At 37.5% G+C, this 13,245-nt stretch overlaps 1 protein-coding gene across 1 annotated transcript in view; it reads left to right on the plus strand.

The window, feature by feature from the left end:
* PRTG (protogenin) overlaps positions 1-13,245 on the plus strand; it is a 60,613-nt gene that overhangs the window by 23,628 nt on the left and 23,740 nt on the right. The window contains exons 3-11 of the mRNA XM_053463641.1: positions 2,385-2,529; positions 3,115-3,248; positions 4,758-4,895; positions 4,987-5,145; positions 5,335-5,494; positions 6,111-6,358; positions 8,505-8,669; positions 9,143-9,448; positions 9,828-10,016. Of these exons, the coding sequence (XP_053319616.1) occupies positions 2,385-2,529; positions 3,115-3,248; positions 4,758-4,895; positions 4,987-5,145; positions 5,335-5,494; positions 6,111-6,358; positions 8,505-8,669; positions 9,143-9,448; positions 9,828-10,016 (1,644 nt within the window). The remainder of the gene's footprint in view (positions 1-2,384; positions 2,530-3,114; positions 3,249-4,757; positions 4,896-4,986; positions 5,146-5,334; positions 5,495-6,110; positions 6,359-8,504; positions 8,670-9,142; positions 9,449-9,827; positions 10,017-13,245) is intronic.

A 13,245-nucleotide genomic window follows, 5' to 3' on the forward strand; every position in this document is an offset into this window, starting at 1 on the left:
AGTGCATAGCCGACATTTTATTCTGCCCTAGGCGACCATAGCTCTGGAAAGGGTATATTGAGGTTAACGCTACTGTCAAACCAACGTCATGTTTCTATACCCTCAGATATGTTACACACACTGTCTATCCCAAAAAGTGTACTTTTTTGTTTTCGTCTTTAAATACATTGGACCGCAGTACGAATAGTACATGAAACTGGGGACATGTAAGCAAAGTCATAGAAGAACCTACATTATATCTTCCACTCATCCTTCTACCTGACCATGCGTTACTCTTCACATCCACTTCTCATGATATAAGTTAAGATGTGTCAAAAAACAACTATATGGTTTTATGGTTTTCCTATTGCTGCACACATCTGTGTGGGTACAAATGCAGTTGTTTCAGATGTTACTAAGTGAGCCAATTACCTTTTTAACACGTGTAAAATAAAAATAGGCTAGCTTGTTATTGATTATTTTATAGCTGGAATTTACATAAGCCAATATTGAGCATTTTGAACAAAGCACTTTTTAGATCTTGACACTGCATTTTCTTTGTAGATATGGCTCCTTATGATCATGCAGAGTGACAATGTAAACCATGAAACTGAAGATAGAGATAAATACTGGACTATAGATTAATCTATGGGGATGTGTAAGCCTCTTATTATATCTTAGTACAGTGAAGTACATTATTCAGAACCGGAAGGTGCATCACAGCACCAACTTTTATGATCGCCTAACTCATTAACTGAGCTGCCGGAAACATGGTTAGCGATATTGCTTGCGATACACCAGTGTATTTACTTATTATAAGGTACTTATAAGTACTCATTGAGCAAGTTTTTCTTTTTCTTTATTTTAATGCACATTATTGTGGCCACTGAATCTTTTTCTGTTTGTTTCAAATTTCATTTCAAATACTGATACGGTGGACTTCAAATAAGGGACGCCTGATGGTGTGGTTTTGTCAATAGGCTTATGAATCAGCCACGTGCACAGAACTAGAACTAGTAAATTTGGACAGCAGGACTTGGCTCCAAAATCAGGGAAGTTGGGATCTTTGTGTACAGTATATATGATCTGGCATGGCCGAAACTGAACCCCATTGGCAGAGTTTGGAGACATCTGCACACCGACTAATATGTGTGAATAGATTGTATTCAACACACAACCCCATGAGACCCATACAGGCAAAGTGTCCTTTGTGGCGTGTACCTGATAACTATTGATGGACTAGTTGTTCCACAAATTTAACCCTTTGAAAGCTAGGGTCTATGAGAAACATGCTGCATTAGCATCAGTGTTTAACCTTATAGCTTTCAAAATACCAGTGGTCTATAGAGCCTGTACAGTATTTTCAGAAGCTCATGTGGGTTGCACCTTAACACCTTGTCAGGCAATAGCTGGTGTGGTTTTTGGCAGGTTGTAAAAGCCAGGAATTACCCTAGAATAAGAAGGAAAGGGTGAACGTGCCATAAAAAGGCAATTAGATTTACGACATTGGGGAGGGGGTTATTTTCATGAATAACCCAACTCTCTTTAGGGCTTTGATGTGGGTGCTTTTTATTGTCCGTTTCCCCTAACACTACATTGCTTTTACAGTTTGGAGTTTAAATTGACATTAGCACTTGCTCGCAATGTATAATCACAGAGTGATCCTTAACAATAGAAGCAATTATCCTAGAAAAAAAAAACATATAAGCTGCAAACAATAACATTGTAACCCGGGAAAAAACTGAAATGGGTAAGGAGAAAAAAAAACAATCCTAGTGTGCGTACGCATGGTCACTGTACAAAGAAGAACTGGAATGTTCTGTCTCATCTGAAATTAAATACAGTGCATGAAATTCCCATTTCAATAAAATAATCTTCCTCCATCCAGGGCCAAATGGATGCTTTGTATTGTTGTGTATTGTTTTGTAATATTTTCTTCTGAATCTTTATAGCACTGAATAATTAGAATTATTTAACTTGTTAAATTGCTAATTAAATCAGGATTGACAGAAATGAAATGAATACAAGTAAACCCTGAATATTCTTGTCATTGACAAGAAATTCTCAGGAGGTACTTTGTATGAACAGGTTAGCCTGTGAGTAGATGCCAAGGTGCTTTTCTATACATTGTGCACACAATCTATACTATCAGTGCGAGGCAACAATTGTATTGCTATATGATTCTGTAGAAAGTATGCAGACCTACCCCTGTCTCAGACATGACCGTCTTCAGAATTGTTGATTATTTACAGTGATTTGATCAGCGTGGCATTATTTAAAATGGTTCATTTACTCAATGTATCGGTTTGTGTAAGTCTGTCAGTTCTACTTTTGCCATTCCCTTTGAGCACACTGTATTGCAAGGTTTATCTCTTATTCTTTTATTCTTTTTATTTTTTATTGAGGCATGTCTGCGTTTGAAGAACAACCTGTCTCTGTTGAGGTCCAAGAAGGGGGTGTTGCACGATTTTCTTGTAAGATAACAGCCAATCCCCCTCCTGTCATTACCTGGGAGGTAAATCGCACAGCTTTGCCACTCGCCATGGACAGGTATGTGCCTTTTGATATAGATTATTTATAAACACACATATACTATATATATATGTAATGTGTGGCAATGCTAGTATTCCTTTAAGTGGATTCACTTTTTACAATTTGTTAGACTAAATAAACCAATGGAATTGTGTTTATGGATTAAAATAAGCAATTTTATGTATGTTAAAAGCCCCCAAAACATCTGTATATACCAAAGGAGCAGCTATCTTAACTTCCTGTTCACAGAATTTGGGCATTTATGTCTCCTAATAAGTTATTTCTATCTTTTATTAACATAAAGCTTGTCTTTGGTTGAATTTGGTTCCGGCAACACAAATGTAGTTGGTATTCTAGTTTGCCACCGATTTCATCCTCCGTTAAATGAGATAATGTCTTAACTTTTAACCCATAATGTATACAACAGTTAAACTAATTGAAAACCATTACTTGTTTTAGTACTTTTTATTACTAACATTGCTGTTTACGTCCATAGTGTTATAATTCAATGCCATATTATGGCAATTTCAAAGAATTCTCTTTTTGCTTGCCTAAACTCTTTATGGTTGATGTATTCTAAATAGTACATTTTATATTTCAAAGGATTACTGTGCTGTCAAAAGGAGTTCTTCAAATCTATGGAGTCACCCAAAAAGACTCTGGGAATTACAGATGTGTAGCTACCACAATAGCCAACCGGCGGAAAAGTGCAGAGGCTGTGTTGACTGTTTCTCCAGGTGTGTTTTTCTATATTTGTGTGTTTCTATATATTTGAGTAACACATGTTGGGGAAAACGTGAAATTTATTCTGAAGAACTATAAAGCATTTCCACCAGCTACAATAAATATTTAAAGAAGAACACCCACTGTTTTTTTAATTACTAGTAGCGGATTAAAAAAATACACTAGTTTATTTTTTGTAAATAGTACTAGTATTTAAATAATGTTTTCAGACAGCTGCATATTACCTATTTGTATGTGTCTTATCTCTGTTATCTTGGCTCAATCTACTAGACAAACACTTGGACTTATCATTTGGTCTGCACTAAACAATAGAATGGCTGATTGTTGAATCACACAGTCAGATACTCTAATTGCCATAAAGACTCAGCTCAGTGTGTGTTTGAGCAGGGAAAGTCGCCCTAAATATCACATGGCTGACAACAATGGCAGCCCCCAGGTCTGCAGTTCATTGAAAAAAAAAATAAGGCACAACCAGGTTTTTGTCAGTGCCAACCTACCATATGGTGTACAAAACTAGATTTTATGCTCAAGGAGATTTATTTCCCTGTAGGACTTTGCTTTTAAAACTAGATTGAACACCATAACTGGGTGCCGCTCATCAGGGGGGGGTTCCACCACTCCGGCACCCCTCCAGAGACGGACAGTAATGTCCGCCGCTAGAGGAGCAGCCTCTGTTTGGCTTAGTATATAGTGATAGGGATTATGCTGTACCACCGTCACTGTTTGCCTCAGTATATGATGATAGCGGTTATGCTGTACCCCGCCAATGTTTGCCTCAGTATATAATGATAGCAGTTATGCTGTACCACCGTCAATGTCTGCCTCGGTATATAGTGATAGGTGTCATGCTGTACCCCTGTCAATGTCTGCCTCAGTATATAATAACAGTTATGTTGTAGCCCTGTCAATGTTTGCCTAACAATAGAAGCTATGCAGAAGTGTGTGTGTGTGGGGGGGGCACATACAGGATCTGCCCCAGGTACCAAAAACTCTAGGTACGCCCCTGCCTGAAGATAATACTTAATAAACAAATGCTACTTCTCTCAAAGCATTGGTAAATTGGGCTAGAGAAATAATGTTAGAGCAAGTCTTATTGAGCATTTGCTTCATTAGCCCAACTTTGTCTCCTGGAGGTTTAAGGATATTGTATGATATTTAGGTACCGCAGACTGAGCTGATAGCTTTATAGCAAAACCTAGTTAGTCTGATCCTCACAGACCTGAAAGAGTCACACAACCCAGTTATTTTATTCCTTTACCACTGGTCAGCAAGTGTTGATTGGTTTGTTCAGCAGACTTCAATAAGAGTAAATCTTTAAAGTCACTTGAAAAACAAAGGAAAGATGTTATGGCACTGAAAGAGATAAATTGTTATAGCATCTGAGTAGCCTATAAACCAACAACCATCCTTTTAGGGAATGGAAAATTAACCAAAGACAGCAAACTTGCTTTATTCGTGTAAAAGGTATTCTGGTTACAACTTGCTCTGTATATTTTTTAAAGCCACAGAGATTGGATCTTTCCAGAAACCCATCATCATTGCAGCACCTCAAAACACAACTACCTCTCTTCACCAAACCGTTACTCTGGAGTGCATGGCCACAGGAGTTCCAAAGCCAATCGTGTCTTGGAGTAGGCTGGGTAAGAAAACATTTTCTATGTAAAGGTGACGGCGATTGCTTCAATAAAGATATTAAAGTCTAATCACATAACGTAATTCATTTTCTTCTAGACCATAAACCCATTGATGTCTTCAACACACGAGTTCATGGAAATGGGAATCTCATTATATCAGACGTGAAGCTGGAACATGCAGGAGTCTACATTTGTAGAGCTACCACACCAGGAACACGCAACTACACGGTGGCTATGGCCTCAGTGACAGTCCAGGGTATGTATCGTGATAGTGCTGGGTATGTTCAAATATTGGGGGCAATTTAATGCTGTCAGCATTGGGTAAAATATTAATAAGAGAATAAGGTTGGGCAAAGTTAAATTTGTTTGCAAAGAGCTGAATGCGTTGTTGGTGTAATTTAAGCTAATGATATATATATATTTTTGTCTCCTTGAACTCCTGCAGCTCCCCCTTCATTCATAGAAAGACCAGAGAGTTTGACGCGACCACGAGCAGGAACGGCCCGCTTTGTGTGTCATGCCGAAGGGATCCCTGCTCCAAAAATCTCATGGCTTAAAAATGGCAGAAAAATACATTCTAATGGTAGAATAAAAATGTATAACAGGTAAAAAAACACATGCCACAGCCAATAGCTTTCACAGAATGCTTGTTCACATGGTGGTCTGGCACGGGAAGGAAAACATAAATGGTACTCAAAGGGTGAAGGTTGCTTTCTCTTTTTTTATTTTAATATTTTCCTATGGAAATATTCACAAACAAATGTTACATTGACATGTCTTACATATACCAAATTCTCCTTGGATTGGAGACAGTAATATTCACTTATTATGCCCCTATAATGAGCATCTGCTTATTACTCGGCTCTGAAATAGCTTTATGCGGTGGCCTGGTATACCCAATGTATCAGTTTGTCTTAGTCTGTCACTTCTACTTTTGTCATGTATTGAATGAAGCACTATAAAACAAGAGATAGAAGAAATGAAAAATAATGAAAATTGGATGATGGTGTAAATACATTTAATTTCTTATATATATATAAAATATCCTACTGGGGCAGTTAATGGTGTATGAATGACATCCTCTTCATGAAGTTGCATATATATTAGCATACAAGAAAAACGCAGAAAGCTGATTGGCGTGCCTTTTAAGAAGAATGTTTTTGGAGTTTTTTTTTTTATTATTATTTAAGATGTCAAAGTATCTCTGTTTCTTTTGTTTAGTAAACTGGTGATTAATCAGATAATCCCTGAAGATGATGCAGTATATCAGTGCATGGCGGAGAATAGTAGGGGATCTGTTCTGTCCAGGGCTCGACTGATTGTAATTATGTCTGAAGACAGACCCAGTGCTCCGCGTTACCTCCGGGCTGAGACAATGTCCAGTTCAGCCATCATTCTGTCCTGGGAAAGGCCTCTCTATAACGCGGACAAAGTCATTGCTTATTCTGTGCATTACACCAAAGCAGAAGGTAAACATGAGTAATTTAGAGGATGGGTTGATGGAAAGGTTATATACATTTGTAACAGCTGCAAAAGGGATCATAACCATTACCCTTTCTGGAGCAAAACTGGTACTCGGGGGGGGAAAAATCCACAATAAAATGAAATGTTTATTCTAAAAATTTCATTTGAGCATTGGTTAATTGAAACTATTTGTCACTGATTTATGCTTTTTGTTAATTTTATACCATGTGATACATAAGATTTGCTTTATCTATATGTGTTACCAAGAACAGTTTTTAATGGTGATTTTTGTAAGTGATGTATATATTTTAATTATTTTTTTTTTTATTTATTGACTGTCATTTATAACTTCATACATAAGATCAAAACCGAACCGTTGCATAGAAATCAGGAAATAAGAGCACTTTCCTCTTATGGCTTGGCATACATACATTTTGTAATGGAAAAATGATGGCATTGACAGTTTTGTTGTGACTGGGACCTGCGAGTATTCTAAAGAAAAACGACGGTCAACGGGCTGTTATTTGATATTTGTATACCTTGTTAGTAGAGTACTATGTTTTTTGGGGGATTTTTGTTTGTAACTTTGTTATGTCTATTTGTAATAAAGGAATAAACTCCAGTTTCTCCATAGTCTGCTCTATGGAGATAGGCTTAGCTCTGAATTGTTAGTGTTTAACATATCGTTAGTGAAAACCAACAGGTGTTCTATTAAAGAGAACCCATCCTGCATTTAAATTAGCAGGTTAGGGTCTTAGGCAAACCAAAGGTCTGACGAGACTGCGTGAGTGCATTAATTCCTTGTTAGCAATTTGGAAGGGCTACAAAGGGACTAGTCTTTCTGTTTGTAGGCTGGTCTCACTCCCCATTATTGCCATTTCATCAAGCCTCCACATGAGGCCCAGTGGCTCATTCATGCGAAGAACAAGGCCTTTTAATTTGAGCTTAAGGATCTTGTTTAGCGGGTCAGAAATCGTGCCATGACATTCCTAATTAACAAACCATCAACGAGTCTGTTGTGAAATGCCCATAATCTTGTCTAATTAAAATGCTTTTCAGCTCGTTCAGAAATGTGGGAAAAGCTTAATAGTTTGATCCGCTATTGGTTTTGTTTATAAATGTAATGGCAAGGGGAGGTGGGTGAGTTTTGATTAAGTTGACGTGCATTTTGGTGTGGATTCGCCTTGAACCACAACAGCTTTCAACAACCTTATTCCGCTTACCAGTTCCTATGTATAGGAATTAAAGCACAACAAAAGCTGAACACCCCTGCGCGTATTTTAATATGAATTGGTGAAATTTTCGCTAAGCTCATTAAGACAAGACATTTACAAGAACGCTGTCATTCAAAGCTCCTGCCTCCATTTTATCCGAGTGTCATAATAGACTTCCACAACATAATCAGTTCTTTGGCAAAACAAGCCTTTGTTTTATTCACTTTTAATAGGTTTTGAGACATTATGCTACTTAGCAGTGTAGCTCACAAAATGCAATTCTTTCCCTTCCATCGTCTTAGTCATTTGGGTTTCAGATTAATGTATTATAGTTGGTTGAATAAGGAAAGGAGTAGCCGTTAGCTGTTTGTTTAATGCCCCAAACCAGTATGTGTTGTGGTTAAGCTACTGAATATATTTTGACTGCTGCTTTAAGTAGCGCATATTATAATTCGAAATACAAGTAAATTTTGGGTTTTTTTACGACTTTTTTTACGAAATGCCCCAGCTCCCTTTTTTCTTTCACATTTTAATATGTTAGTTTACACTGGGGAGGGTTAATTAATTCAGTATTAGAAATTTACCACAAACACATGAGTAAGAAAATGGCAATCATTATTACTGTTTATATTATATATTTGTAAAGCCTCTGACAGCTTTGTGTGGTCAATTACTTTAATGTAGCCTTATTGGGGAAGTATGTAACATTTTCATAGTTACTAAATGGTAGTTTTTTTAATGAATTTTAGTGAAATTAAGATGTTGTGCCACTCATGCATTATATATGGTCAGCTGGAAGAGAAGCTTGTCTGGCATCATCAAGTTTAGTGCTATGAAAGGCTCGCTGGATGTACATATAAATCTAATCAAAGTGCAATCAACATTTAACCTATCCGCATTTATATAATTTTTTTTTTATTTATTTTATTTTATTTAGGTTTAAATAATGAAGAATATCAAGTGGTAATTGGAAATGACACAATTCATTATATCATTGATGACCTGGATCCTGCAAGCAATTACACGTTCTACATAGTTGCATATATGCCAATGGGTGCAAGCCAGATGTCTGATCATGTAACCCAGAACACGCTTGAGGATGGTAAGAGAAAGACCACTTAATGTTGACCAGATTAAGAGCACCTGTCAAAAACAGAGCAATGCATATTAAAGAGCATTACATATTACATAAGGTTGAAAAAAGACCTAAGTCCATCAAGTTCAACCCTTCTACCTAACCTTCCTATTCTTGATCCAAAAGATCATTAAAAATCTGTATATTCTTCAAGCCATATTGCTATCAAAGTTGTAGGGGAAGCTGTATTTTAAGGCATGTGTCCTTCAAAGTGTAAGTTTGTATGCTATCAAGGCAAGGCTACTGCTGTGCTGCTGATCATTGGGGTATACCCACCCATGAAGCGTTGCGAGATAACAGACTTTGCGTTATCGATGCATGTGCATTTACACTCGCCTAAGAGGAAAAATTCATTGGACTTTGTAAATTTGCCCACTTAAGGAGTTCATGCTTCTTCTGGTTTTTTACATGAAAAATAAATATAAATTTTTGCCTTACAGTTCCTTTGAGAGCTCCAGAAATCAGTTTAACAAGTCGAAGTCCCACAGATGTTCTTATCACGTGGCTGCCAATTCCAGCCAAATTCTGCAGAGGAAACATAATCCATTATAGGCTCTCATTTCGAGTGAGCACTGAAAGCTCAGTTCAGGTGTTGGAGCTTCCAGGTACCACACACGAGTATTTTTTGGAAGGCCTCCAACCAGATAGCCTTTACCTGGTTCGTATAGCTGCAGCAACTAAAGTGGGATGGGGAGAATCCTCTGCTTGGACATCTCACAGGATGCCGAAAAGTACAAGTGTCAGAGGTAAGCGCGTTGTGAGGATAAAGGGAAAATAGTGGAATAACTGGCTCTGTAAAGCCTCACAAATAAATAAACGTGATAGCTTAATAAGGCATCCTCTCCAACAAAGAATGCATATTAGTAATTTGTAACTACACAGGATACACAAAAATATTACTCCATTAATGGCCTTGGGAGTCTGGATTGTGGTCAATAAATTTGTGGAAATTTATGTGCAATCAATTTTAAAAATAAATAAAACAAAAAATATATTTGCAGCTTGAGTTTGAGGAATACCTCACTAATAGTTGTTACACACATTTAACTGATTTAAAAATCGCATAAGCTGTATTAATTTTTCTTCGGAATTAATTTTTAAGATAATATATCTGTTACTGCTTAGCCCCAAGATCTCCCGAGCTTCGCCTGGATCCTCTAAACTGCACCACCATAGCAGTGAGGTGGCAGCAAGACCCCGAAGACAAAGCAACCATTCAGGGTTACAAATTGTATTACAAGGAAGAAGGGCAGCAAGAGAGTGGACCAATCCTACTAGATGTTCAAGACTTTGATTATAACATTGGAGGGTTAGGTAAGTGCTAAATGTCTCCTGAATCAAACTGTGCAGCTTTGTGTAAATGGAAAAGTATACATCTATGATCCTCCACCCACTAGAAATGTGATGAGAAATGTAGAGAGGTGTATAAAGCTTTTATCCAAAGTCTATCGGAGAAATGACAGTAGAGAAGCGAAAGGTGGTTCTAGGTTTTAAGGCTCCAAAGAAGATATGTTTAATTTGGATATTAATGGTGCCATGTCCATCACAGTTTTGTTACGGGTGCCCTCCACTTATTGCGTATGACGGCAGAGTGTTAGCTCTGAATTAACGTAGCACTCTACATTAGGGCCATGGCTAGCGTGAGGTTTCCAAGGGCTCTAATGAGACTCCACACTCACACACTGATTGCAGTGGGATCACTTTTGGTTCATGTTCTGCACAGTAACATAGCCTTGTATCCTGGAAAAAGCTGCAAGATTGGTGCCGTTGGTCCCACTGGACCTTGACAGCTTTGAAATATCTCTAAAATATATATATTTTTTTTAATTCTCAATTATTATTTTTTCAGATTTCTCATCATAAACATGTTTGTTTGTACAGCTATGCACCAAGTATATTTATTTTATAGGACTTCCAATGCCTGCCAGCTGTTTCACTACATCTGTCATCATTGGTTAAGCCTTAAGTACATCTTCATTTAGCAATTTCTGGTTTTCACTACTGCTAAATGAATTCATTCTCCTGAAGTCACCTTCTTTCCCTGTGCAGTGAAGTTTAAGATTGCGATTAATTAGATGGCAGTGCATCGGCTGTGTAATACGTTCAGGGGTTAGCTTCCTGTACGTTTGCTCTCTGCAAGTTCTGAATTAGCCAGGGTCACCACATTTCCGGCTCTGGTCAAAGGCAATAGGAAAAGTCACCTTATCTCTGACGGGAGATTCTGGCATATATTTATCCGCTGCGAAAACTGAGACTCCGTTATCTCTATTTCAAATATTTTATGTATTTTGATTTGAACATTGCAAATTATACATTTATCAAACATGCATTATTGGATGGGTCATTGGACGTTTGGATGGTTTATTGGACGATTGAAAATGTTTTCACAGTGGGGGTTATGTGTAAAACATGATCCTGGTGCAATGTTTCTTATCACCATAACCCAGAATTGTACCACTGGAGTTGATCTTAATATAAACACACATTTTATGATTATAACAATATTTAATTTATGCTTAAGGATAACAAGAACTGGTGTTGCGGCCAAACAGTCACAAAGTGAAGCTTTTATAAATATGATCCACTTTCGTTTAACCCACTCCACAGTTTAAATGAATTTTGCTGTCACTCATCAAACATTGCATTTTCTAACTGTAAAATAATTGCATTTTTATCAATCTTGCTGAAGGAAATACATTGACAGAAACGTGAAACGTGATAAGAAATATTGTTACGTATACAGCAAACTATTATTTACCCTTTCTGCTCCAGAAGGGTTTAAAGGATGAACGCTTCTGTATGCTTACGTTTAGTAAATCCTTTGTGTAGCTAAGCATATATTGTCATTAATTTATACCAGCACGACTGCTGCCTCTTAGGTAGAACCGAGAAGGTGTGATTTGAGGCCTTCGTTTGACATGACCAAAAAACAGTAATAAAGGCTCCGGAAGTGTGTTTTTCATTTTGAATTTGAATGTGTCAGAGTTTTAATGGGCTCCTTTGTGGCTGCCACTTTAAAGATCCGTTGTACGGATTTCATTAAATACTTTAGAGGAAAATGAATTATGTTGCCAATTGAGTTGAGATCAAGCATGTTTTTGATGGGGAATGTACGCAAATCACTCCTTGTCAGGTGGGTTTCTGGATACAGAGGTTGCGGAATTAAACTAGGAGGGAAAAAAGGAAAGAAAAGGCCTGAAAATGTTTCTAGGTAAATTCAACCTGTAATTTTGGTGTGACCAACCTTATCAGAATTCATGAAAACTCTAATGTGCAAGAATGTTCATGAACCAAATAAAAGGGCATAAAAACATTGAAAGCCTCTTAGGATTTTTAACGTAAAAAAACACCCTTCGATCACAATAACAAACTCAAACAACATCTATTATACAAAAAAGTAACATATCGCACTAAATGTTTACAATGGATTTGAATTAATGTTTCTGCATTGGCATCCAATGGAAACATAGTTTGATTTAACACGCTGTCGGTTGAAGCCGATGTCCATGTCGTTCCTATGAATGGCGCTGAATTCCCCTCTGTTGAAGACAACTTCACAGATTGCTGAATGAGGGTCTAATCCCCTTGCGTTGGACGTTCAGTTGAAGTATAACCCCATTGTTATCAGGATGTGTCTGGATTGCTGCAGTGGAACTGCTCTATTACAGAGAAGCCTAAGAAGCCTTCCTCTGTATCCCTCCAGGGCAGGAACAAATACTCAGCACATAGTTTAATTACATTTTTGTTAAAGAGGGATAAGGTCTCCTGGGACTGAAGAGGTCAGGAGGTGGAAGGTGACAGAGAGGCAGCACAAAGTGTAGTTTTTCTTCCTGACTGGAAGTGATCAGGATTAGCTCAACCCTTTGGCTGCTAGTAATAAACAGCATTTAGAAGTATACTCAAAGGTAAGGGAGTGTTTCCCCCAAATCCTACCTCAACTCCTAATTGCACATGTTATTGTACTTCTTTTGGAATCCAGGCCTTGTGGGAAATCTGGGAACTTGTGTAGATGTGCTTTATATAATTATATATATATATATATATATGTGTGTGTGTGTGTGTGTGTGTGTGTGTGTGTGTGTGTGTGAATATACCTAAATATACCATCTTTAAAATCCTACATACAATTGACTTCTAAACAACAAGAATTGTGTTCTGGCGCCTTTTAAGCGCGTTCTTTCTGATTTTGTTTAATCTTAATTTTTTTTGCTTTTCTTTATGGCACTTAGCAGAAAAGGGTAATATGTGAATTTTTGCGTTTTCAAGGAATGCTACTCTTCAGCATACAATCATCGGGCAAAGCCTGTCCAGCACTGACTGGGTTACGGTTGGTTAGAAAATGCTGCCTGTAGTAGGATAAAATCAATACACGTTGCCATTTATTAATAATGGTTACTGTTGGATTACCGATAATGGATATTTATGTTGAAGTTGTCACAGACGGTGGTAATTCAATAGGGCTGGGAAACTTTCATTATCAGGTATAGGGAGTCTCCATAGTAATGGAGATAAAGGATACTGGGGAATAAACAGAAGCTCAGTC

This window comes from Spea bombifrons, chromosome 4 (genome assembly GCF_027358695.1).
Source record: "Spea bombifrons isolate aSpeBom1 chromosome 4, aSpeBom1.2.pri, whole genome shotgun sequence".
NCBI lineage: Eukaryota > Metazoa > Chordata > Amphibia > Anura > Pelobatidae > Spea > Spea bombifrons.